Source organism: Mandrillus leucophaeus, unplaced genomic scaffold, assembly GCF_000951045.1.
Source record: "Mandrillus leucophaeus isolate KB7577 unplaced genomic scaffold, Mleu.le_1.0 Scaffold489, whole genome shotgun sequence".
NCBI lineage: Eukaryota > Metazoa > Chordata > Mammalia > Primates > Cercopithecidae > Mandrillus > Mandrillus leucophaeus.
Window position 1 is genome coordinate 1,039,920 of NW_012105242.1, and position 27,122 is coordinate 1,067,041.

At 50.3% G+C, this 27,122-nt stretch overlaps 1 protein-coding gene across 1 annotated transcript in view; it reads right to left on the minus strand.

Annotated features, from left to right (window-relative positions):
• Positions 1-27,119, minus strand: part of PREX1 (phosphatidylinositol-3,4,5-trisphosphate-dependent Rac exchange factor 1) — a gene marked incomplete at its 5' end in the record, with an annotated part of 216,297 nt that extends 189,178 nt beyond the window's left edge. The window contains one exon of the mRNA XM_011995411.1: positions 27,009-27,119. Coding sequence (XP_011850801.1) covers positions 27,009-27,119 — 111 coding nt within the window. The remainder of the gene's footprint in view (positions 1-27,008) is intronic.
• Positions 27,120-27,122: the final 3 nt, after the last annotated feature.

The following is a 27,122-nucleotide window of genomic DNA, read 5'->3' on the forward strand; positions in this document are numbered from 1 at the left end:
ACATGATCAAACCATTCTGGATGCAAATATCTCATTTTTTTTTCTTTTTTTTTTTTGTAGTGACAGGATCTCACTGTGTTGCCCAGGCTGGTCTTGAACTCTTAACCTCAAGCAATCCTCCCGCCTCGGCCTCCCAAAGTGCAGGGATTACAGGTGTGGGCCACTGCACTCAGCCTGTGGATGCAAATAATAAAGGGATTTCTAAAAACATGTTAGCTTAAAATCTGCCAGCTACTAGCTGGGTAATCTTTGGAGAGTTCCTGCCTGTCACCAGGATAAAATGGGGATAATAAGAATCCTTCCCTCACAGGCTGCAGTGAGTATCCCACAGGACTGTGCAACTGAAGAGCTTAAGACATGGTCTAGCTTGTGTGAAAAACCAGCTACTAGCAGCAGTATTCACGCTGGCATTAGCGCCTACGCCATCACAGGCAACATGGTCTTTTGTGGAAACCAAGGAAGCTGGGTAAGCACCAAGGAACATCTCCTCTTTCCTCAACTCTCCATGCCTCAGGCATCGGCGACACTTGAAGGTCTAATTCTGAGAAGTTGGCCAGCCGGGCTCTCCCTCTTGCTGAGAAAATGAGACCACACCAGGCCTGACACCCACACACCTGCCTGCCCTAAGTCATCCTGAAGCAAGCCCAGCCCTACCACGCAGAGACACCCAAGGAGCCTCCCAAAACCATCCTGTAATGGAGTCCCTTCTGGCCAGAGTACCATCCTTCAGTAGGTAAGGGCCAAGGCACAGTTTCACCTCCGTGGAAACAGGCTTTTTGTTGAGAAACCAGCCTGCATCCTGCATCCGGCCACTCCTCTCCTCCCACCACCACCCTGGGCCAGGCCACCCGCGTCTCTCCCCAGGGCTGTTGCAGTCACCTCCTCACTGGTCTCCCCACCTATCTTTGTCCCCTGCTATGGTTTAGCTATGGCTTATTTGTCCCCACCAAAACTCATGTTGAAATCTGGTCCCCAGTGAGGGGGTATTGAGAGACGGGGTCGAGTGGGAGGTGTCTGAGTCATGGAGGCGGACCCCTCATGAATGGGCTGGTGCCGTCCTCACAGTAGTGAGCTCTCACTCTGGGAAGTCTGGATTAGTTCCCCGAGAGTGGGTTGTTATAAAGCCGGGATGCCCCTCGGGTTTTGTCTCTTCACTCATGTCTGCTTTCTCCTTGGCCTTCTCTGGCGTGCCATGATGCAGCGAGAAGGCCCTCATCAGACACCATGGCCATGCCCTTGAACTTCCCAGCCTGTGCAACTGTGAGCTAATCAATCTTTTTTCTTTGTAAATTACCCAGCTTCAGGTGTTCTGTTATAAGCAGCAGAAAACAAACTAAGCCCACCCCCACCCCACCGGCAATCCCATCTACTTTCTTCACAGTAGCCAGAGGGGTTCTTTTTTTTTTTTTTTTTTTTTGAGAGGGAGTCTCGCTCTGTCGCCCAGCCTGGAGTGCAGTGGCCGGATCTCAGCTCACTGCAAGCTCCGCCTCCCGGGTTTACGCCATTCTCCTGCCTCAGCCTCCCGAGTAGCTGGGACTACAGGCGCCCACCACCTCGCCCGGCTAGTTTTTTGTATTTTTTTTTTAGTAGAGACGGGGTTTCACCGTGTTAGCCAGGATGGTCTCGATCTCCTGACCTCGTGATCCACCCGTCTCGGCCTCCCAAAATGCTGGGATTACAGGCTTGAGCCACCGCGCCCGGCCCAGAGGGGTTCTTTTAAAAGGTAAGTCATTCACTGTCACTGTCTGGCCTAAGCTCCTGCAGCTTCTCTACCTCTTACAATAAAAGCCCAACCTCTTGCCGTGGCCTCCAAGATCCTGCCCAAGGCAGGCCCTACACGGTGCTCAGACCTCTTCTCCCACCCATTCACCCCTCACTCACTCTACCCAGACACACCAGCCTCCTTGATGATGCTGAAACTGGCCAAGCTCATCCCTGTCTCGGGGCCTTTGCACAGGCTACTCTTCCTGCCTTAATTCCCATGGCTGTCTTCTCAGCATCCAGGTCTCAGCTCAAAGGCCACCTCATCAGACAGGCAGGCCTTCCCTGATCATCAGATCCAAAACACCCTCCGACTCTAATTCACATCTCTGCGTTACTGTCTGCATAGTACCTGTCACTTGCAAGATTTTTCTCATTTGTTATTTGTTCATTATTCATCTCCCCCGACCCAAAGGTCAGAGATACGACAGCAGGGATTGTGTCTGTTTTGATCACTGCTGTTTCCCCCACGCCTGGCACACAGTAGGACCTTAGTCAGTATCTGCTGACAGCATGAAGACAGCAGAAAACAAGATTCCTGGAGCTCTAAGCATGCCCGACACGGTGTGGGAATCCTGCATGCCCTTTGCAGCAAGGGCTCTGAGAGAAGCCAGGCCATTTTGCGAGCTTGTAACAGGGGCTCTGGCCCAAGCTGGGGAGTGAGGAGTGGGCAAGCCAAGGGGGGCTTTCCTGAGAAGGTGCCTTAGACCCCCACCACCCAGCGTGCTCCCTGGACCAACGGCATCAGCATCTCATCTCCTGGGAGCTTGCTTAGAAACGCAGCATCTCAGGCCCCACTCCAGACCTGCTGATCCAAAACCTGCATTGGAACTAGATCCACGGGTAGTTCAGAGGTATAGTCAGATTTGCGATATCCTGGTTCAAACCCCCAGATAAGTAGGTAATAGCAGGCATGGCTGGTTCAGGGCATCCCTGGGAACCAAAAGGCTCATGGCAGGCCCACGAGGCCAATCTCATGCAAAACGTGGCTTCCCAGCAGCACAGGCCAGACCATCGAGGCCCATCCAGGGACCCCAAACATCCTTCCTCCCTCAGACCCAAAATGGGATCCAAGAAGCTCAGAGCCAGCATATGCGGGTAGGGGAGGGAGAACGGGGAGATGAACCCAACAGATTTGCGTGGCAGACTCCCCGAGAGCTGGGCCATCTGGAGCCCCTTTGTGATAAAGGGAAGGGGAACAGAGGGAGAGCCGGGAGTATTTTCAAGGAGTGGAGTAAGAGGGCAAAAGAGGTGTGTATAGGGAGAGGGAGGGCCACCTGTCACCAAGACCGGCAGCTCCCCAATTCCACCTCCCCACCACCTGCAACACACAGGCCCACACCCCAAAAACAGCTTGTGATCCACACGGCATCACCCCTTCTGCGGCTTCCCGAGGTCTGATCTCCTGGAAGTCACGCTTGGAGTCCTGCTCTGGGTGCATGTGGTTGTGGAGTAGCCGGCATCTCACCCCACCTACACTGACGAACCTGTGACCCAGGCGTGGGCAATAAGAGCTCTGGGGCCCTCTCCATAGGTGATACTTGGTTCATGGATGGGTCCACGACCTCAGGGTCAGGCCAGGGAGCACCTGGATCCAACTGTGCCTGAGGCCATTACTCCGGAGTCAAGTAAGCCCAGAAAGTCTTTTTTTGTTTGTCTGTTTGTTTCAGACTCTTCAAGTTAGGGTTTCTGTCACTTACAACCCAAACAGTCCTGAGTGACACATCTGTTACAGCACTTATCACCCTGTAATGTCTCACTTACGTGCCCATTTTCTCCCCTGGACTGGAGCCCTTGAGGACACACCACTATTTGAGTCATCTGCATTTCTGACACCCAGAAGGCGGCCTGGGATATAATCTAATCTTCAGGAAATACACGACAATGACTGGATGGCTCGTCCTTCTTTCACTCCGCAAATATCTACTGAGCACCCACTATGTGCCAGGCACTGTTCTAGGTGTGGGGACACACCAGGGAACAAGAGAGACAAAACCCCCTGCCCTCTGGGAGCTTAAATTCTAGAGAGGGAAGAACAGGCAATAAGCAGAGGAGTGAATCAAATACAAGTGCCATGGAGAAGAGGCAGAGAGAGGGAGAGCATGGGAGGAAGGGTGACTTTCGACGGGAGGCCAGGGAAGGCTGGGCTGAGACGGAGAGGCCGGAGACCTGAAGAGGTCATGAGCACACGAATACCTGGAGAATGTTCCCGACCAACAGGACAGCATGTGCAAAGGCCCTGAGGCAAAAGTCTGCTGGGCGTATTTGACGATGGAGTCAGAAGACCACAGACTACAGGGCCTTGGGATTTCCTCTGAGTGAGGTGGGAGCCAGCGGGGGCTCAGATAGGAGGAATGTGACCTGACTTACGCAGGGTACTTGTGGAGAACCAACCATCGGGGCAAAGGTGGAAGCATGGGACCAGTGAGGAGGTGACTGCAAGAGTCCCAGCAGGAGGCCATGGTGGCTGAGACCCGGGGCTACCCATGGGAGGTGAGAAGTGGCCAGATCCTGGCTGCTTGTCCAAGTTGGAGCGGACAGGATTTCCTGATGGGTTGGATGTGGGATGTAAGAGGAAGAGTGGCGTCGAGATGGCCCAAGGAGGTGCCAGAGTGACTGGAAGGAGGGGGCTGCAAGAGGAGTGGCGGGGAGGAGACAGCGAGTTTGTGATGCCTGCTGAATGCCCTCATGGAGATGTCAGGCCATGATCTAGAGGTCAGGATAGAGGTCAGGGCAAGGAATATAAATGTGAGAAATGTTGGCAAAGGGAGGGCATTTTAAATGATTGAGCAAGATGAGCTCAACCACAGAATGATAATGAAGTGACAGAGGAAGAGAGGGAAGAAATGGTCCCCATCTCCTTACCACCGGGCTGCCAGTGCCCACCAGCCTCCCGGCTATGTGCCGGGGAGAAGAAAGGGTGATAAACAGCAACAGAACATCAGTTCCTTGTTCTAGAACAGCTTGTTGTGGACAATGGAGTTTCACATCCACCGTCTAGCCTGCTCCAAAGAGGTACGTAGGGCAGGAATGAGCATTCCTCATCCCACCCCATCACCCAGATAAGAAACTGAGGCGCAGTCAGAGAAGGGCAGGCGGGTGCAAGGTGATCCAGGCTAACTCAGCTGGCTGAGCCACCCGGCCAAGGCCAGGCTGCAGACACCATGTGCTCTCTGCCAAGTGCAGCTCTTCAGGAGCAGAAACAGAGAGACCCCCCTCCACCTTGCCTTCTGCGGCTGCCAAAGACCTGACACATGGGGAGGGGCTGAGAACATGTCTTGGCCCAAAGTGTTGCAGTGACTGGCAGACAACAAGAGCTGGCAGCGAGCTAGGGAGCCAGGAGGCGCAGCCAGCACCACACACAGGGCTGGCTCACCAGGGTCCCCTGAGCACCGGGGACTCCCTTCTTCCTGGACTTACAGGCCAGCCCCAAGCCCAGAATCCCACCTCACCCCTCTGTGCCCCCCAGCAGCCACCAACTCTCAAGAGAGACACCAGGGATGGGGCATCCTTCTCCCACCTCGGCCACAGGGCTCAGCCTCGGGGATCAAGACCCAGGTTCAAATCCCAGCTCCACTGCCAACTGACAATGAGACTTAGAACCAGCTGTGACGCCTCTCCAAGCTTCGATGTCCTCACCTGTAACACAGGTGGCAAATACAGAAACAGTTCTTTCATCACTGTCGTCAAAGCAGTGAACATGTGCAGAGCTCTCAGGATGTGCCAGACACTGCTCTAGACCAGGACTTCTCCCTACATGACAGTAGCAGGTAAGAGTCCAGACATTCTTCCGCCCCGGTTGTGACAACCAAAAATATCTCCAGACATTGCCATATGTCCCCTTTGGGGGAGGGGCAAACTGCCCTTGTTTGAGAACCACTGTTCTACGCCCACCAGAACGTCAGCTCCAGGAGGACAAAAATCTTTGTCCATTCATCAAATCTAGGGCCTGGATTTGAACTTAAGGGACCTGGTTTCACAATTTGCTCAGACACCTGCTATCCTGATTCTCAAAGGCCTACAGGAGGGTTTACGTGACCCAATATTACATACAAGTCAGGCCCACAGTAGGTGTCTCTAAATGGTCATTTTTGTTTGTGTGTTCTAAACTCCAGACTTGGTTCATTATAATTAATAACAGCTAACATTAATTAAGCATTTATTATGTGCCAGGTACCAAATGAAACGTCTTTTGCACACCATGGCTCATTTCAGATGTACAATGATCCTAGAAGGAAGGGATTACTATTACTCCCACTTTATTGAGGGCAAAACTAAGGTTCAAACATGTTAAATGACTTGCCCCAGATCACACTCCCAATGAGAGGAGGAGCCGGGACTGAAAGATAATATACCAGGGCCTCTCAGACTTTGGGCTTTCAGATTGGTAAGTTCCCTGACAAGCAAGCAACAAGCATTTAATGAGCACTGACTGTGTGCCAGGCACTGGGCTCAGCATCAGGGATACCAAGGTCAAGGTGGCCCCCAAGCAGCTCCAACAGCAAGCAGAAGGTGGAGAGCGCTCAGTGCCAGCATGGAGGGCTGGGGCTGGGGGAAAGGAAGTCAGAGATGCCTGAGAGTAGCAGGAATGGCTTCTCAGAGGAGGTATAGGGACAGCTCAAAGGAATTCAATATCCATTCATTCATGGAACAATCAGGGAAGGCCTCTTTTTTTTTTTTTTTTTTGAGATGGAGTCTCACTCTGTTGTCCGGGCTGGAGTGCAGCGGCCAGATCTCAGCTCACTGCAAGCTCCGTCTCCCTGTTTACGCCATTCTCCTGCCTCAGCCTCCCGAGTAGCTGGGACTACAGGCGCCCACCACCTCGCCCGGCTACCTTTTTGTATTTTTTAGTAGAGACGGGGTTTCACCGTGTTAGCCAGGATGGTCTCAATCTCCTGACCTCGTGATCCGCCTGTCTCAGCCTCCCAAAGGGGAAGGGCTCTTGAAGGAGGCAACATCTCAACAGAGTATGGCTGAAGATGGAAGTGAGCCATGCTGACATGAGGGAAAAGACAACTGGCAGGGAATTGTCTTTTTTAAATTATTGTTAGTCTATATTAATTCAAAAAATACTGTGTTAATTAGAACTCATGTAGCAATGCAAAAAAAGTATACAAAGATAAAGTGAAAAATCTTTCTCTACACTCCTCCCCATTCTCAGCCTGAGGCTACCAAGGCTAACATCTGGTACGCATCCTGCAGTATCTTTCTCCACGCTCATAAATACCCACTGACAGAGCCTTTTTTGTGTTTCTTTCCCTACAAAATTGGGGTCCCACTCTACATTTCACTCAGCAACTTAGCCTTTCTTAAAGGTACAGCACGTACAGCCCCTCACATCCATAGAGACCAACCTCATTCTCTCCAACAGCTGTCCGATACCCCAACATGTGGCTCAACAACCATCCTAGTGAGACTTTCCTCTGTTAATCGCCACTCACAGGGTTGCCAATTTATTTTGCTATTAGAAACAAAACTGGAATAAACATCTTTGTAACTAACATCTTTACCTACTTCTTTTTTCTTGTTTCTATAGGAGAAGTTCCTAAAGGAACTGAATCAAAGGGTATCGTGGGTTTTCATTTTTAAAGACATTGCCAATGTATTTTTCCCCCAAGGGAGCCATCATGAACACTCCCACCAGCGTCCTCTGGGACTGCTCGCTTGCCTGCAGCCATGCCAGCGCTGGGCATTGTGCCTCTTGTGTACATGTGACAATGGTAAGGGATGGAAGGTGATGTTGACTGACATGGTTTCTCAGCAGAAATGCAGCTCCACACGGTTCCAAAAAATACTGCCAATTCCAGAGCATTCTGGACCCAAATGAGGCTAGAGGGGTGTGGGGGAGCAAGCTGTCCACTTAGGGGGCCCTGAGCAAGATGGGGACAACTTCTTCCCAAGCTCCTCCCCATCCTTGCAAGCCAACCCCTGAGCCTGCACCATCCTCATTTCTGAAATGGATTTCACACCCGGGCGTAACAAAGATGGCTTTGTCAGTAGGAAAGGGGAGGGGGGCACTGTTGCTGGAACATTCTGGATCCTGTTCATTCAAAGCTCTGTGTGTGGGGATGGGGAGGGCAGAGTTGGGGAACAACGGGGTGCTTCCTGCTCCGGGGCTGACCTCAGGCACAGGCACTATGGGCAGAGCTGGAGCGGCCCCAAATTCCCTGCCATCCCCTCACTGGCGCACTCCACAAACATTTGCCGAGAGCTCGGGCTGTGCCAGGCGCTCCGGGAGCACTTTACATTTATCAGCTCACACAGTTCATCCCCACAGCCCCATCAGCGAGGTCACATCGTTAACACCACTGTGCAGACGAGAAAACAGAGCCTCCAAGAAAAGCAGCCAGGACTCGAGGTCACACAGCTCGTGAGCAGCACAGGCGCACAAAGCAGGGGCGGCGGACTGCCATCTAGCCACCTGCAGAACAGGCTCTCCTGCCTAGGCTGCTGTGGCGGCCTCCTCCTCAGCCTCCACCCCATCTCCTATCATCTACTCCCCACAAGTAGCCAGAGGGATCCTGCAAAAACTGAGTCAGATCTGCCCCTCCTCTGCTGAAACGCTCCAAGGGCGACCACCTCACTCAGCGTAGAAAGCAAAGCCCTTATAATGGCCCTCAAGGTCCTGTGCAATCTGCCCACCAGCCTCCCTACTCCTACTGCCGCCTCTCTGACTTGATCTCCTATTGCTCTGCCCCTGGCCACTCCGGCCTCCCTGTGCATCCTGAAACAGGCTCCTGCCTCAGGGCACTTGCTATTTCCCATGCTTGGAATTCTCTCCCTATAAAGGCAGAGGCAAAGTCCTTTTCCTGATGTGACACCCCTAGAAGAGGCAGAGCCTGGATTCAGAGAAGACAGAATGCACACAGCTGAGTCTTCAATAAGAGAGAAGGATGCTGTGTGACTCTGGGCAGGTCAGGGAACCTTTCGGAGCCTCTATTTTCCGCATCGACACAATGAACAGACAACGCAGGAACACCTTCCCCACCAGGTTCCTGGGGGCTATGGTGCTTGGAAAGTCTCCACTGGGCACAGTTCCTCACACATGTGGGCACCAGTGTTATAATGACATCCACAGGGAGAGCTGGAATAATCAAGGAAGGCCTCCCAAGGAAGTAGGATAGGAGCAAGGATTCTGAGGTCAGATGTGGAAAGGCCAAAAGCCACTGCAAGCAGGCCATGGGCCAACAGGGCTCCCCTGGGAGGGAGCCCAAGACTTGGGGGAAGGCAAAGCCTTCCAATCTGGGACCGACGCACCAGCAGAGGGGAGAAGAGATGCTCCCACCTGGCATCCCTCCCTGTCTTCTGGTCCCAACACTCTGGGGGCTTCCTTCTGGGAACCACTCCCCCCCTGACTACCATGTGGCAGAGCTAGGTCCCTCACCCAGGAGGCAGCCACTCCAGGGAAACAGAGAAATTCCCGTTCTTACTGAAGGTGGTTTGAGATGGGTTTTCTGTCACTTGCAACCAAAGGATCCTGACAACCAGCCGGCCCTTGCCGATCTCAGCAGCGGCAGCAACGCCATTGTCTTTATTATTGTCCTTATTATTTCAAAATCTTCAAGAGGAGGGACAAACGAGGCCAGGGGAGAGGCCACCAACAGCCGGAAGACACCAAGCCCGAGCGGGATGGTATCAGGGTCCTGCAACCCAAGAAAAGGCCCAGGCAGGGACCCTCTTACGCCCCTGGAGGAACCCACTACTTCCTCCCAGGGTCTCCCAAAGGGGCATGAGTGCAGGAAGTAGGACGGACCATGTGGGAACCTCCTGTTTAATAGCTGATGTTGCAGAAAAGAGAAGGGAGCCATTGCCCACAGGCCACAGGAAGTGGAAGTCTGGGTAACAGAATCACACCCTCTAAGAGAGACCCACCTTCTCGCCTTTTCATCTCAAAGAACAAGAAGGCCCACCCACAAACTGAAAAACAAGTCTCCAACTTAAAACCCCTATAGGAGCTGGGCAGGTGATAGGGGATGCTGTGTGTGTCTCCTTAGCAAAAGCAATGACTATTGTATCCTTTTAACAGAGGAGAGTGTATTTGTCTAGTAAACACACAGGAATACTCCACTTTTCCAAAGAGAAACCTGCTACCCTCCACTCGCCTTAAAACACGTAATTCTCTTGGTCTTTCAGTTTTCCATCTGATATACGCAAGGGTTAGAAGAAACATTCCTCTGTCCTCTTAACTCTACAATTTAAAAAAAGTAAAAACCAGGCCTAGCACAGTGGCTCATGCCTGTAATCCCAACACTTTGGGAGGTTGAGGCAGGAGGATCGCTTAAGCCCAGGAGTTCGAGACCAGCCTGGGCAACATAGTGAGACCCCATCTCTAAAAAAAAAAAACCTTTTTTTTAAATTAGCTGGGCATGGTGACATACAACTGTAGTTACAGCTACTCAGGAGGCTGAGGTGGGGAGGTCACGTGAGCCCAGGGGTTGGAGACTGTAGTGAGCTATGATCACACCACTGCACTCTAGCCTGGGCAGCAAGGCAAGATCTCACCTCAATTAAAAAAAAAAACAAAAAATGGCAGGGGCGGTAGTGTTCACTCTTGTAATCCAAGCACTTTGGGAGGCCGAAGTGGGTGAATCACCTGAGGTCAAAAGTTTGCGACCAGCCCAGCCAACATGGCAAAACCCCATCTCTACTAAAAATACAAAAATTAGCCAGGCGTGGTGGTGCACACCTGTAGTCCCAGCTACTCAGGAGGCTGAGGGAGGAGAATCACTTGAACTCAGGAGGCGGAGGCTGCAGTGAGCCAAGATCGCACCACTGCACTCCAGCCTGGACAACAGGGCCAGACTCCTCAAAAAAAAAAAAAAAAAAAGAAAAAAATTAAAAACCAATAGGGCAAGTGCCATAATAAATGGCAACCAATGTTTGGTCTCAGTGCTAGGAACATGTTATGGAGGGGTGGAGACTGTGGCTAAATGAAGACTGAAGCCCTGTGCCCTGCAGAAGGGGCAGCTGCTCTTCAGGTCCAGCCAAACCAAGCATTGCCTGGAGAAGTGCAAGTGACACATCTTCTGATTACTAAGAAGCCGGAAATAATAGATTTTTGTATGAAATGTCTTCATTTTTCATTGTTGGCAGCTAAATAACAATTTTTAGTTTTTTATTAAACATGGGATTTCACCGTGTTTGCCAGGCTGGTCACGAACTCCTGACCTCAGGTGATCCACCCACCTTGGCTTCCCAAAGTGCTGGGATTACAGACCTGAGCCACCGTACCCAGCCTAAACAAAAAATTTTAAAACAATCCTGTGCAGGCTGACAAAACCCACGTATGGGCCTAACCTGGCCTTAGGACCCCCGGGTTTTGAACCAGTGGTTCTGATCATAAGTAAAGTGAGGGGTTCTGCTTTCATCACATCTGTGGCCTCAGTAGCTTGTACAAGGCCTGGCCCATAGCAAGGGTGCAATCAATGACTTCTGACCAGAGTCTGATATACACACACACACACACACGTGTGTATGCACACTACTGACCAGACCCGGATACACACACACACCCCTCACACTACTGATCACTGAAGTCAAAGAATCTGAAAGCGAAGTTTCCCAGAGACAACGGAAGGACAAAAGATTCATCCAACTCATTTGGATACAACTTAAACCTCCCTCCCTGTCCTCCAAGGAGTCTCAGCTGTTGGATAAAAGCAGACTATCATGGGATAGGAGTCAGAAAACCTGGGCTTCAGTTCCATCTCAACCACAAACTCACTTGGGAACCCCAGGCCAAGTGACTGAACAGCTCTGTGCCTCAATGTCCCCTTTCTGAAAAGTGAGATGATTGGATGAGATGATGTCTCGGTGTCTTCCAGCTCTAACAGTCTGTTTCCAGGATTCTAGTGCCAATAATTTATTTGGGCTAGAAAGGACCAAAGGGTCCTAAACCCAGGTTTCTTCAGCCCTCAGTTACTAAACTGACAAAAGAACCGGCAGCAATCAACAAACATGCACATGGACCGTCATTGTGAAAAACTGCAAACTACCGAAATGCCCCAATACAAGAGGAACGGGTGAGTAATAATAATTTTACGAGAATGCTATTATGAAATTATGTATTGGTATAATAATTCTTATACGTATAGTTAATATATATGGAATGCTTACTATGTACCTCGCATTGTTCTGATAGCTTTGCAGGTCCTAATTCACCTAATTTCCCCATCAATCTAAGATGGGGGCGCTATTTTAGGAGATGAGGAAACTGAGGCACACACAGATGGAGCAGCTGGCCACTCACCACACAGCAGGTAGGCAGTCAGGATTTCAACTGGACAGTGGCCATCACACAGCCCCCACATTTCATTCCGAAGCCATCAAAGACTTGCTGATGGAGAGTGTTCAGCAGTGACACGAGGAAGTACGCACAAGCAGTATCTGCTGTCGTGTACCAGGCTCAAACCAAATGCAAGGAACAAAGAGGAAATACACCCAAAGGTGAAACAGCTATTTGGAAGGGTGAGATTTTTTCACTCATCTTTATTTCCCAAATTTTCTAAAATGAGCGCAGTAACTGCGAACACAGCCAGACTGGCAGGCGTCCCAGGGAGCTGGCTCCGCACCCAGCACTCACCTACTCTACTCCACCCCCAAGGGCCCAGATGTCGGCCTGCCCTGCATCCTGCTGTATCCCAGCATCTGGGCCAGGCACACAGTAGGTGCTTAATACAATGTGCTGGAACAAGGGAACATGTCTATGAGGTAGGAACAGAGATTTCCCCATTTTATAGCTGAAGAAACTGATGTCCAAGAATCAGCTTCCCGAGGTCACAGAGCTGGTCACAGAGCTTGGATCTGGGACAAGCATGAGCACATCTCAGTGGAGACTTTCTACTAAGGACAATCAAAATCACCAGAGCTGGACCGCCAAATACAATACGTGATCCAGGACTAGATTCTGGACTGGTGGTGGGGATGGGTGAGGAGATGGGTACAGGGAACACTTGGGGAGAAACTGGTGAAATCTGAATATAGACTGTGCATTGTATCATTTAGTATAAACGTTGACTTGCCTGATTTTGTTCAAGGCACTGTTGTTACACAAGAGAATGTCTGTCTTCCTAAGTGATGCATGCCAAAGTTTGTAGGGGCATCCTCTCTGCAATTACTCTCAAATGGATCAAAATAATAATAATGCATGTGTGCATGAGGGGGAGAGGGGAAAAGAAAGGAAAGGGAGAAGGGGAGTGATCAAATAAAAAGTTACCAAAAATTTAACTCCAAAAAAACGTATTAAATTGCCCAGAAATACAACATGTTTGGTTTTGTGCCTAGAGCACCATATGTATGTAGAAATGAATAATATATGCAGCCAGGTATATACACAAAATATCATTTTACCATACTGAGTTCCATAAGAGCGCCTGTAGCTGAATAGACATAAGGGTATGTGCTTTTGACACTCACACCTCCACTGTATTTACTACCTTTGTGTTCAAGGGGAAATAAATCTTTAAAACCACCCAATCAACATCCTGGTGGGCCACTGGCTGGTGGCTGAGACCACCCAGAGCTCCCTGACGTGGCAAATAAAACTTTCCAATCCCTCTGCCCTCCCCGGTGTGGTAAGGGCAGGAGGCCAAGGAGCCCAGGCTGTGGCTGCCCCCACACGGGGGTTCACGCTCCCAAGACAGAGTCAAGCCCAGGAAGGCCTCTGCCACAGAGTGGGCCCCATTCAGCCCCTTTTGCTCATGCATTCATTTCTTCCACAAATGCTAACAAAGTCCCCATTAAAATCGTCAGGGACTTGGCCTTGAACACAGCAGACAAGGGCTGTGACCTCATGCGACTTATATTCTAATGGGAGAGAGATACTAAACAAATAAATCAACAAGATAATTCCAGGCAGTGACGGGTCAAGAAGAAAATCAGTGCAGTGGTGTAGAGAAAGGGACTAGAAGGCTCTCTGAGAAGGTGACACTTGAGCTGAGAGCTGAAAGAGAAAGGGGGGCCCTTGGTACAAATCAGGGTTCCAAGAGCTCCAGGTAATAGGAACAGCAAAGGAAAAGGCTTAGAGGCTAGAACCAGCTGAATACAGTGCAAGAACAGAAAAAAATCTGGTCGGGGCGGGACAGAATGAGCTAGGCAGGGAGACAAGGTCTACACAGTGAACCGAAGCTGGATCACATGATACCTTCTAAGCCATCATAAGGAGCTGGGATTCGATTAACCTCCAAATTCCACCTCCAGCAGAGCGAGGATGGGGGAGGAAGAGGACTCCTTGTGCTTGTTCATGTCCCCAGCAAACAAACCAGAATGAAATGGCAGGGTGTTGGAGCTAAACCCAACCCTGTCAGTAATTACATTAAATATACATAAGCTAAACAGTCTAATTAAAAGGCTGGGACTGTCAGAATGGATTTAGAAAAGCAAGACCGAACTATATGATGCCTGTAAAAGATGCACTTGGAATATAAAGACACAGAGGCAGAAAGGAAAAAAATGGAAAACGGTAAGCAGAAGAAAGGTGACATGGCTATAGCAATATCAGACAAAATAGGCTTCAAGGAGCATTATCAGAGATAAAAAGGAATATTTCATAATGATAAAAGGGTCAATTCGCCAGGAAGACATAATCATAAACACGTATTTCCAGCAACAGAACTTTAAAATGCAAAAAGTAATAACTGACAGAACTCGAAGGAGAAAAACATAAATCTACAGTCACAGATGGAGACTTCCAGAGCCTTCTCTCAATAACTACCAGAACAAGGAGACCAAGCATCAGTAAGGATATACAGATCTGAACAACACTACCAACCACCTTGATCCAAATGACATGTGTAGAACACTGCACCCCAAAATAGCAGAAGACACATTCTTTTCAAATGTACATGAAATGGTCCCTAAGGTAGACTACCTGCTGGGTCATAAACCAAGTCTTAATCAATTTCAAAGGATTGAAAACCCATATATATTCTCTGAGCACAACAGAATTAAATTGGAAATCACTAAACAATGAGTTATCTGGAAAAGCCCTAAAATGTGGAGATCAATGCAATCAGATGGCTTCCTCACTCCCCACCCCACCCTCAGAGTAAACAGCGCAGACAACATCTGGCGCAAAAGTCCCCTGGGAGAAAGCAGTTAGGAATCTGTCTCATGGCCAGGTCTAAGCCCACACTCCTAGGTAAAGGGGGTACTAGGCTGGGGTAGATGCTCTGGCTTCAACCTCAACAACCCAATTGGCAAATCATTTCAAGAGATGCTGGGGCGGCCGGGCACAGTGGCTCAAGCCTGTAATCTCAGCACTTTGGGAGTCGGCCGAGTGGACAAACTCACCTGAGGTCAGGGGTTTGAGACCAGCCTGGCCAATGTGGCAAAACACTGTCTCTACTAAAATTACAGAAATTAGCCAGACATGTTGGCATGTGCCTGTAATCCCAGCTACTCGGGAGGCTGACGCAGGAGAATCGCTTGAACCTGGGAGGCGGAGGCTGCAGTGAGCCAAGATTGCACCACTGCATTCCAGCCTTGGCAACAGAGTAAGACTCTGTCTCAAAAAAAAGAAAACAAGAAAAAGAAAAAAGAGAGATGGTGGGGGTCTGTGTACTGTGTTGGAGAGACCAGGTCTTACCAAAGAGGAAACCATACCATAGAATACAGCCCACCTGCCCTGCCTCACTCAGAATGAGCCAGAATGAGGCCAACAGCCAATGAGTTCACCTTACTCAGGGGGTCACTCTGGGCAGGGCCAGAGAAGGAGTAAATAAAGTAAAGCACAGTGGTCACGAATATGGGCTTTGGAGTAGAATAATCCTGAGTTCAAACCCACCACTGACCATCACTGGTGTGTGGAACCCTGAGATGGCCCCAGGATTACTGTCCCCTGTGTCTGCGCCCTGGAGGATCCTTTCCCATTTCATGTAAGTGGGACTGTTAGTGCGAGTGTTTGGTAAATGAAGAGGCGAAGGGATTTTGCAGATATAATTAGGATCCAAAATCAGCTGACTGAGCGGGCCTGACCTAATCAGGCAAAGGCTTAAAAGATGCCTGTGGGGGATAAAACAGGGAGAAGAGTATAAGCACACTTCTAGGCCCTTCCTAAAGGAAGAGATTCAAAGCAAGTGATTCACCTGCTGGCCATGATGTGGCTATGTTGTGGGAGGACCACACCCCTAAGACTCAAGGGCACCTCTAGGAAGTGAGGGTGATCACCAGCCAATACCCTGCAAAAAATGGTGACCCCGGCTCCATAACATGTGGAACTAAATTCTGCCAACAACCCCATGCAGATGCCTCCCATGCCCCCATCCCCTCCTCGCTCCAAGCATCAGATGAGATCACAGCCCGGGTCAACACCCTGATGGCAGCCTCACGAGACCTTGAGTAGAAAACCCAGTTACACTGCACCCAGACTTCTGGCCCACAGAAACTTCGAGGTAATTAACAGGTGTTATTTTAAGCCACTAAATGTGTGGTAACTTGTTTGGCAGCAACAGATAACTAATATGCCATCTCTGTGTGATCCCAGGCAAGTGACCTCACCCTCTCTGGGCCTCAGTTTCCTCATCTGCAAAACTGCAAGGCTGTAAATGAAACACGATGTGCAACAGCCTCACCCAGAAAGTGGGGAGCAGTATGTTCTGTGCCCTTTCAGCTTCATGGAGGGATTTCACAGCAGGGGAATGGAAGGTGCCGTCGTGTTTTTGAGACATCAATCTGTTTTTTCAATCTTCCAATGGGTTGTTTGGAGAAGAGAGTGAACAGCATCTTCTAGCTCCAACTTACAGCCATCCCAGTTACTCCCAACTGCCTTCAGAGTGCAGAGACCAATGTCCAGGGCAAGGGACCACTTGGTCAAAATAAATTCAGTTACTTATTTCAAGTCCCAGGAAGGATCTCAGGCAGTGTGCTCAAGATGAGATGCTATAACTGTCCCTGTGCAAAAAGTAGGGAAATACTAAGATTCTAAAACAGAATGCTTAAAAATAACCTCTACTAATTACCGGGGCCTACTCAGGTGCCAGGCAGTGAGCCAAGTGTCTCAATATATTTTATAGATGAGGAAACCAAGGTTCAGAGAGGGAAAGTTTCTTGCCCAGGGTCACAGAGCTGCTGAGGGGCAGAGATAAGATTCAGACCCAGACAATCTGGCTAGGCCCCTGGCACTTGAGCACAATGCCACACAGTAAAAAATTCTCCTGTGCCAAATCCTCCAGCTCACACATACCCACATGGTCAAAAGACACCAGGCCATCTTAGTCCCCAGAAGTCTGCACAAAAATGCTTAGCAGTTACATAATTCAAAACAATCACATCATGTAACAAAACATAGGCACATATAGAAGCAATTTTTTCATTCAAAAAATATTTAATGAGCATCTACTATGTGGCAGGCATTGTTGCTGGTGCTGGAGATCAAAATCTCTATCCTCTTGGCATGCCCGTGGCATGACACGCTGGTGAGGGAGGCAGACGATAAGCAATAAATAAGTAAAATGTCTAGTGTGTTAGCTAGCAGGAGAAAAGCAATGCAAGAAAAAGAAGAAATGGTGAGGTGGGGATGTGCGGTGTCAGAAAAGTCCCAGTCAAGAACAGGATTTTCAGCAAAGGCCTGAAGGAGGGGGAGGGTTGAGCCACAGGGACACTGGGGGGTGGAGGGGAACACATTCCAGACAGCACAGGTGCGAGGGCCCTGAGGCAGGTGCATGCTTGGTGCATTTGAGAAAAGGGAAATGCGCCTGGAGGAAGTGGACGTGGGGGTAAGAGCTATCCAGAAGATTCTGGGATTGGATAGTGGGGATGACTGCGCAACTTGGTGAATATACTCACAACCAATGAATCGTACACTTTGAAAGGGTGAGGTTTATGATGTGTGAATCATATCTCAGTTTTTAAAACTGTATAGGGAAAAAGGAGTAATGAAGTAATGAAAGAAGAGCTGGGAGAGCCAAGAGAGGCAGGTTTTGTGCGACATTCCAGGCCAGACTAAGGGCTGCTTTTACTGAGTGAGATGTAACTGATTAGGGTCTCACTGGATCCCTCTGACTGCGTAAGGAGAACAGAATGTGGGAGGCGAGGGAGAGATCAAAATAGTCAACTGCACTGGTCCTGGCCATTCCCGGCTGCGTGTCCTCAGGTACGCCACTTCCCCTCTCTGCAGCTGTTTTCCTCACCCAAGAAGTGGGCCTGAAAAATCCCTCCCCCACAGGGCAGAGGTGAGAGCTAACAGATGATGAAGTGCTGTTATGATGCCTATGCCCGGAGGGTGGAGTACCGATCCTGCCAAACAGTTGTTAATTATGCAAATGAGTTTCCTGAACAGAAAACAAGGGGCACCTTCCTCTGTCTCAGGAAGCAGAGGTTCATCTCACATCAACAGCCCTCCCAGCCCAGAGGCAGCTGCCTTCACATCTCATCCACATTCTGGCCATAGATGGGGGCCCAGACTCCTCTCTGGGTGTGGTTGGCTCCACTGGCCTCCTCCAGGAAGCCTGCCCTGGTTACTTGGTGACACAGTACCCACAGGAAAGCTGACATCCAAAGAGAGGACAGAACCAGCCGTAGGTCACCGAACAGCCTGGAAACAGGCAGGGGATCTGCTGTGGGAGGGGAAGGTACACCCATTCCCCTCTGAGACCTTAGTAAGACCATTGTACAGTCTTGGTTTCCACGTCACCAAATGACCTATGCCATATCCAACTGAAAGCAGTCTGGTGGCTCCTCACACCACCAGGAATAAAACCCAAACTGCTCACCATGCATCTGAGGCCCATGCAACCTGGACCCTGTAACATGCCAATCTCATCTCCCCTACTCTGCCCTCCAGCCACCCTGGCCTCTTTCTGTTCCTCAAACAAGCCTGGCACAGTCCTGCCTCAGGGCCTTTGCATCTGCTGCCCCCGCTGCCTGGAACACACTTTTCTCCACTCTTTCCACCAGGGACTCCTTCTCTTCCTTCAGGATTTGGTCAAATGTCATCTCCCTAGAAAAGCCTTCCTTGTCCATCCCCTCTAAAGTAGATGCGACCATCCCTGTCACAAACATAACCTCATTTTATTTCCTTCTGTCTGCATCCACTCCCCAGCTGTGTGGACTTGAGCAAGTTACTCAACCTCTCCCAGCTTTAGTTTCCCCATCTGCAAAATTGACCTCCGGGAGTTGTTGCAAGGGCTCAAGAAGCATGTGGCACGGTACCTGGAACACAGCAAGGCCTCAGTGGGTGTCCTTATTATGACAACTCTGGTCCTTTTCTCAAGGGATTTCTTTTTGCGATGTCTGAAGATTCCCTGAGGGCAGAGACCTTGTCTTGTTCCAGCCACATGCCAGCACCTAGCACAGTGCCTGGCACACAGTGGTGCTGAATAGCCATTTATTGAATGAATAAGTCGATTAGTGGATGCAAGCATCAACTGCCCACACCCCAACCCTGGCCTCACTCCTCCTGAGAGATGCTCCTTACAGAAGCCACCCACCCTCCCAGCAAGCGGGGAAGCACAAGACCCTGGGTCCTGACGGCCGATGGCCACCTGCCTGCACCAGCTTTCAGCAGCCCCAGTCCCGCCAGCCTGAAATAGCCTCGCCTCCCCTGGCCCAGAATCAAGGGATCATCTGTCAGTTCCACCCTGGGGAAGGAACCAGGCGGGTAAACACAGATTGAGTGTCCAACCACAAGACAAAAGAAGAGCAGACAGACCCTTCTGGTCCTCAAGGAGCCAAGAAAATAAAAATAAGCTTAAAAATCCACACAGGGCTGGGAGGCTGGAGGGCTCCGCTTCTGCCTTGGGACTTCCTCCGGGAGGAGGGGTGAGCCCGCACACAATCACTGCACTCGCTCCCTAGAGTAACCCTAGGAGGTCTGGGGTCATCCCCATTTTGCAGACGGGGAAACCGGGGCTCAGAGAGGCAAAGCAACATCCCCAAGGTCACACAGGGGAAGAGCCAGGAACTGAACCCAGGCCAGGTGGCTCAAGAGTCTGTGCTCTAAACCATGAACTGCAAGAGAGGGAGCCTCCCAGACACTCTGCTGGGTGAAAAGGGCAAACCGTATTATGCTACTTACGTAAACACATCTCACGTATTTCCACGCAGGCATGCTAATGCCCCCATACAGTCTGGGAGCACAGGTGGTAGTCAAAGGAGCTTTTAGCCCAGCGGTTCTCAACTGGGGGCTATTCTTCACGCCCAACCACCTCTAATGGATACTTGGAATATCTGGAGACTTCTGTGGTTGTCACAGCTGGGGAAGAGGGGTCCTACTGGCATCTGGTAGGTAGAGGCCAGGGATGCTGCTAAGCATCTTACAATGCACAGGACAGCCCCCCCAACCCCACAGCAAAGAATGATCCAGCCCCGTATGTCGATAGTGCTGAAGGCTTAGAGACTAGTGGGATTTACTCCAGACCAACTGCTAGGGCCACAAATGACCCCTGTGAAACCTCTTCAAGGGGGACTTCTGGCCAGGCACGGTGGCTCACGCCCATAATTCCAGCACTTTGGGAGGCCAAGGCGAGCAGAACACTTGACGTCAGGAGTTCGATACCAGCCTGGCCAACATGGTGAAACCCTGTCTCTACTAAAAAATACAAAAATTAGCCGGGCGTGGTGGCACGTGCCTGTAGTCCCAGCTACTCAGGAGGATGAGGCAAGAGAACAGCTTGAACCCGGGAGGTAGAGGTTGAAGTGAGCCAAGATCATGCCACTGCACTCCAGCCTGGGCAACAGTGCGAGACTCCATCTTTAAAAAAAAAAAAAAGAAAGAGGGATTTTTGATCCCGGCTAAAACACAAACCCCAGAAAAGGATGTAGGCCACCAAGCTCTCTTCCCAGGTCTCTGGGGATGGAACTCTAACAAACTGAGTGGCTACTGCCCTTAACTGGAGCTCACCTCCCGTCTGGGGATGCAACTCATGTCACCTGCAAAACAAGGAGATTCAGACCCAATGACCCACCTGGCTTCTGTTCAAGATCTGCGAAATGCAGGGCAGGAATCAGCTCTGACCTGGCCCCACGTCTGGGGAATGATGCTGTGGGACACAGCACACCGGTCTGAGGGGCAGCCCGCCCTGTCGCCCACCTCCCTCCAGTATTCCAGCCAGCACGCCTGCGTCTGTTGGAAAAAAAGAAAAGACGCCCCCAAAATCTGAGAGGTCCGGTTCTCCTGCAGCCAGGCATGACCTGCTTCAAACACTTAACTCTTGCAAAACCTTTAAGGGAGAGTGGCTGTGAAGCAAATAGGATGTGGGTTTCTTTATCAAAGGGAGTGGCCCCAAGCCCAACAGGTCTTCAGCTCTCTGGCCTGATAAAGGAGTATCTTTCTCTCCAAGAAGGGGGTGCCCTGAAGTCTCAAAAGCCAGAGACACCAACCCCATTCACCTCTTCTTAAAGTGACAGTTAAATTGCTACCAGGGCAAACACCCGAATAAAAGTAGGTAGGCTTCCAGAAGGCTTGTCTGAAGAATGAGTCATAGAATCCCCATGGGGTTGTCCTTCTTATAAGGACAAGGACCTGTTGATGACTTCATTCTCGTGACCCAGAACACTGCCCAGGATATACAGCAGATGCTCCACACATACCTGCACGCAGAGAAAAGCAGTCTCATATTTTCATGGTTTTACCTGTACAGAGCTCTCTGTCTGCCATACATTAAAAAAAAATGTAACCCATCTAAATCCTGCTGACACTCAGGTTTTTATCATCAAAAGATTTTTCACTGACTTCCTGACGATGATGAGTCCAACACAAGGTGGCCTGTCCCAGGCTCTCTGGCATCTGAAAACTGAAATAAGGTGGACTTTTTGACTTAATTCTTGCCCACCTGGGCAGCCCGCAGGTCTCACAGGGCTGGTAAGTTTGCTCATGAACACAGCCTCATGTTGGCACAATTCAGGATAGTGGTGAAGAATGTGGGCCAGGCAGCCTCATTCCCTGGGTCCAACTGCCAGCTCTGTCAGGCTGTGTGACCCTGGGAAACTGACTCGGCCTCTCTGTGTCTCTGTTTCATTTGTAAAATAGGAAGCATAAGAATACCTGCAACTTTTGAGTTAATCCATAAGGAACTATAAACAGGGCTTGCAAGTATATAAATATTAGCAAATTGTTGCCACTATTACTATTGCATTAATCTAAAAACCATGTTGAAAATACAATTCTTCCTGTCAGCTTCTTAAAAAATATATTCACATACATATGTATAATTTTATATGAAAAGGGTATTATAAACAGGATTTTACTTCCTTATCTTCCTGGTTGCCTTTCTCCCTAAGATACGCATTCTTCCATCCTTTTCTCCAACCTGCTGTCACCTTATACATACAACACACATGTGTATATTATGGTTATTGTTTATTTTCCAAAAGAACTGTGTTACATATACCTCTCAGCAGCCTACTTCTCATACGAAGACCACGCGGAAATCCCCCCAAGTCACTGGGGAGATCCCTCTGCCTCAATGACTGTGAAATCAAAGACCTGCCCCCCCCCCCCCCCCCAACCCGTGGCATTTCTCCCCAGTGTGAGACTAGGAGTACAGAATCTTTTAAAACAGAAAAAAATAGTGACAACAAAAAACCACAGTTTCTTGTTTGGCAAGCGGAGCTCCAATGAGAGAAAAACTTTGGTCTCCTCCCTCCAAAAAGCGGAACCACAGAAAGCGTTCTGGGAGCTTTCTGCCCACAATCCCTGTTCCTCAGAGACCCCATCCCGGTCGGTTCCGGGCAGACCCTCTATGTCTCTATAGCTCTCTGTCCTCAGCCACGGGGAGACCTTTGAGGAGCTGCTGACCGACTCCCACCCACAGGCCTCTGCCCACTCCCCCCAGGCCCACTCTTCTCTTCCGACCACTGCCCAGCTGATACACCCATCATGGGAGTTACTGGCACCTGCCCCTGAGGTGCCTCCCCTTGGCAGGTGGGCCCAAGGCCTACTCAGCCTCTTCTAGGGGAGTGGGGGGGGGGGGGCCTTTGAGCTCCAAAGAGCTGCATATCCTCCAAAATACCCGCACAGCATTCCAAACACCCAGTGCGCCCGGCACTGTTCTACTAGCTTTGACCTCAGGCTCATCCAAGCTTCACCACATCCCTGTGACGCAGATGCTACACTGTGCCCATTGGACAGATAGGGAAACTGAGACACAGAGCAAGTCAGTGATCAGCCCAAGGTCACCTACAGTCCCAGTGGGGGAAAGCCTGCATTTGAACACCAGCAGCATGACTCCAGAGCTTCACTCAACCCTCATGCCATGCACAGACCCGGAGCCCAGAGCAAGAACTCGGCAGCCCGTCATTTCTATCCGTCCACAGTTCTGCCCATTCAGTGGAGAAAAGAACGGGGGTGACAGAGGGGAAATAACAGGAGGAAGCGCAGGCAAGAGGTGAAACATCACACAGACCTGGGTTCAAATCCCAGTTCTGCCACCTTAATAAATCATGTGCCAAGCCCTTCTTGGATGAGCCAAAGGCAGTCTATGAAGTGGCTGGGCACATGAGTTCTGGGGCAGGCAGCCTAGGATCAAATCCTGGCAATGGTGTCCACCTAACCCAGGGCAGCTCACTTAGATTCGCTTTGCCTCGGTTTCCTCACCTCTCAATGGGGATAAAAACAGCATCCCCTTCGTAGAGAAAATTAAATGAGCTGACACACGCAAAGTGCTTAGAATGGCAAGTGATGAATCAAAGCAGTCATAGCAATGACTGTCATTGTTTTCATCATGACTAACGTTGCCCAAAGCACACGGGGAGTACCCCACATAGCCAGGGCTTCGAAACGATTCGAGCCAAGGTTCTGAGTCAAAACCCCAGGCACTGTTTCCCCCAAGACTGATCCAGCATCTCTATGAAAGGGCTGTCCTTGCCGCTTCATGATTCTTTAATAAACACACACAAAACACCAAACTCAGAGGACCCCCTGGAGATGAGGGAGGGAGTGCAACCCAGTTCCTGAAGGAGATGGGGAAAGATGGAGAGATTCTGGAGGAACCACAAAGCCCTCGGCCTGGAACCAAACAAAACCACTGGTTCCTGTGGCCGGAGTTTAGGGGGTCAAAAGGAAACTCACTCAGAGCCCCCATCCTCCTCTCAGTGCTGACTTAACTCAGACCTCACTTCCTCCAGGAAGCCCTCCCTGATCACCTCTGCTCTCTGGATGCTGAAGTTCCATAATCCTAACTATCTGTCCTATAACAACAATAATAACAAATATTTATATACCCTACTGCCAGACACTGTTCTAAGTGCTTTACATCAATTTCTATAACTCATTTATCTTCTTTAAAAAACCTATAAAATAGTACCTATTACCATCCCTCTTTTTACAAATAAGGTTCAAACAGGTTAAGGTGTTTGCCCAAGGTCACAAGTCCAAGGACTTAACCTCAAGCAGTCTGGCTCCAGAGCCTTGTACTTAGATTGCTTTTTAAAAAACACCCATTTGGCCACCTCCATTACACTGTCCTCTCCTTGAGGACAGAAGTCACACATGGCCCCTATCACGGGGGTTAGTTTCCACGGTTTCCATGAGCTGATGGGGCCTTCACACCAGGGACACACGGAGGCCAGGGTGGTCCTTTAAGGCCTGCCTCTAACCACATGGAAATAAAAGCAGGGAGGGATTACCGTGCATTCTTCCAAGCCAGGAGACAGCGGAGAAAATCCCTTAGCAAATATAAAGGCTGAGAAGAGAGAGTGGGAAGACAGAAGAGAATCACAACCTGAGGCTGCCAGCCTTGTAGCCATGGAAAGCCTTGGTAATTAGCAGTTCCAGAAGCTCTAAGCCCCAGGTTAGTTTTGAAAACGAAAATGCCTTGGGATGTTTAGGGGCCATTCCTGACGGGCCAAGATGAGAAAGGACTCCTGGTGGCTCACAAACAACGTATGGCTGGTCAGGTTACACAATCCGTCTGTTTCTGGCACCAGCTTGGGGACACACAGAAGGACAAGGCAGAAAGGAAGCCCGGATTCCCCCTCCTTGTTTCACAGGTGTGGAAACTGAGGTCGGGACAGGTAGCATGACTGGTCCAAGACACACATCCAAGTCAGAATCAATTCATCTCAGAACTAACATATCAGATACTAAAAGAAAAATGTGACGAAGTCAGCAAATATAAAGTGTCAAAGAGATAATGTGAAAGTAGAGAAATCTTTTTTTTTCCTGTTTCTTGAATAATAAGAATGGTTGGCTCCAATCAATTTCCATTATTCCAGCTTCCTCCGACTCTACACGTGGACGATTTAAAACCACAGTTAACTCAAACACAATCTAGATCTGTTCTAAAATGAAATAAACCATCTAGGGCAGGGGCGTGGGAGGGAGAGGTATATTTTCTTTCCCATTAATATAAAAATTGGTTTGTATTTCCTGTTTCTCTTCCAAGCAGAGGAGCAGGGAGTGGCTCAGAAGGAGAAGTCAGGAGTTCCCTAGAATTTGACATTGCTCATAAGACACCAGGGTTATCTACACGTTTAATTCAGAAACTGCCAGCTTCTAACTGAACAAATTCTTCCCCCCACCCCACCCCCCGAAACTATGAGAGAAGAAGGGATGGAAAAGAAAGCCAATCTTGCCTTATTCTTACAGCCCTTTCTAGAAGCGTCCTTTGGCCAAATGGTTTTCAATGCTTCTGCACAACCCCCTCTCCCACACCTCCCTTCCCCCAGTACATCTCCTTTCACAGGCAGAAGGGTTCTAGTCTAGGGCTTTCCTCCCCCTGAGGTGGAACTCTGATCTCACACAGCCTCAGCTGCACCCCTAAGCCATGGGGAGCCCCAGAGGACCCCAGAGTCTCCCTCTTTCTCCCAAAGACTGGGAGCTACAGAGCCTGGCTCTAGGGTCTTTGAAAGAGCCACCCCCACACCAGCCCTTCCTGAACCAGGATTAAAAGACTTCCTAGAGCAGAGAAGGGGAGTAAATGAGGCCCCAGCAGGAGGCATGGAGATTAAAGCCTTTATAGTCTCCTAACTTCCATCCAAGGCTCTGCCCTGTCCCACCCCCATCCACCCCCTCCACCCCCTGGCCACTTTTCTCACTTCCTAGGAGAGTAGGGAAGTGGCCCCTTCCTCCCTCTCACAGAAAAAAAAGCAAAAGCAAAAGGCAGCATAGAATAGGGGTTTAAAACACTAGCTGGGATCGTCCCAGTTCAAAGCCCAGTACCCCCACTTAATCAGCTGTGCGATCCCAGGCAAGCTACTCGGCCTCTCTGGAGCTAAACTTTACCAATCTTAAAAACGGAAGGAGGCAGGGCCCAGTAGCTCACGCCTGTAATCCCAGCACTTTGGAGGCCGAGGTCGGCGGATCACTTGAGGCCAGGCGTCCGACACCAGCCTGGCCAACATGGTGAAACCCCCTCTCTGCTAAAAACACAAAAATTAGCCGGCAGTGGTAGCTGGCGCGTGCCTGTAATCCCAGCTACTCCGGAGGCTGAGGCACGAGAATTGCTTGAACCCGGGAGGAGGAGGGTGCAGTGAACCAAGATTGCGCCACTGCACTCTGGCCTGGAGGACTGAGGGAGACTCCGTTTCAAAAAAAAAAAAAAATTTTATTAAAAATGGGGGAAATATTCGTCCCTACTTCATAGGACGCCTGTGAAGGTTAAACCTGCTAATTAATGACACATTTAAGGTGCCTGGCACATAGTAAGGGCTCGGTTGTTATTTTACTAAGTCTGAGGCCGTGGTTTTGCACTTGGAGGTGGGGAGTTGGGGGGTGGATGCAGTTAGGGAGCCTGGACTGCCGAGTCGTGAGTTCGAAACCCACTCTCCCCGAACTCCAGCAAAAACATGTGCATGGCGGGTTCTACTCTGGGGTTCTGTCAATCCCCGTCCCTCCTCTGAGCTTCAGGTTTTATCCTACTCCATCAACGCGCAGGGACGCTGGGCTCTGGGGCTCCTACGGTCTGTCCTAGACGAGTGGTGCATCGGGCGCGAAGTTATTCCTGGGAAAAAGACGCAGGAGCACCAGCTCCCGGCGCCGGGGTCCCCAAGCCCCTGCATCGCGGATGTAACTAATTTTAAAACTACTTGAAAGGCGAGGAGGGGGAAGAAAAGACAAAAGGACAGCGCGCGCCGCGGGGAAGTGGAGTGCGGGAGAGCCCCGGTCGGAGCAGGACCGTGCGCCGCCCAGGGAAGGAGGCGACGGGACAGCTCTGGAGGAGCTTGGATCCCCCTCGCTTTCCGCGCGCCCCACGGGGCGCCCCCGAGGCTACTCTCTCCACCCACGGGGACCACAGCCACAGGTTGTGGGGAACACAGCGGGGCGAGCGGCTGGAGGGAAAGCTGTCCCCGCGCTCCCGGGCGACACTAACCGACTGCAAGAAGCGCAAGGTGCCCACGTAGTCCCTCTCGGTGCCCAAGATCTCGTTGAGGACGCAGAGGCGGAGGCGCAGCTGGCGCTCCGACTCCCGGGCGGCCGAGCACGG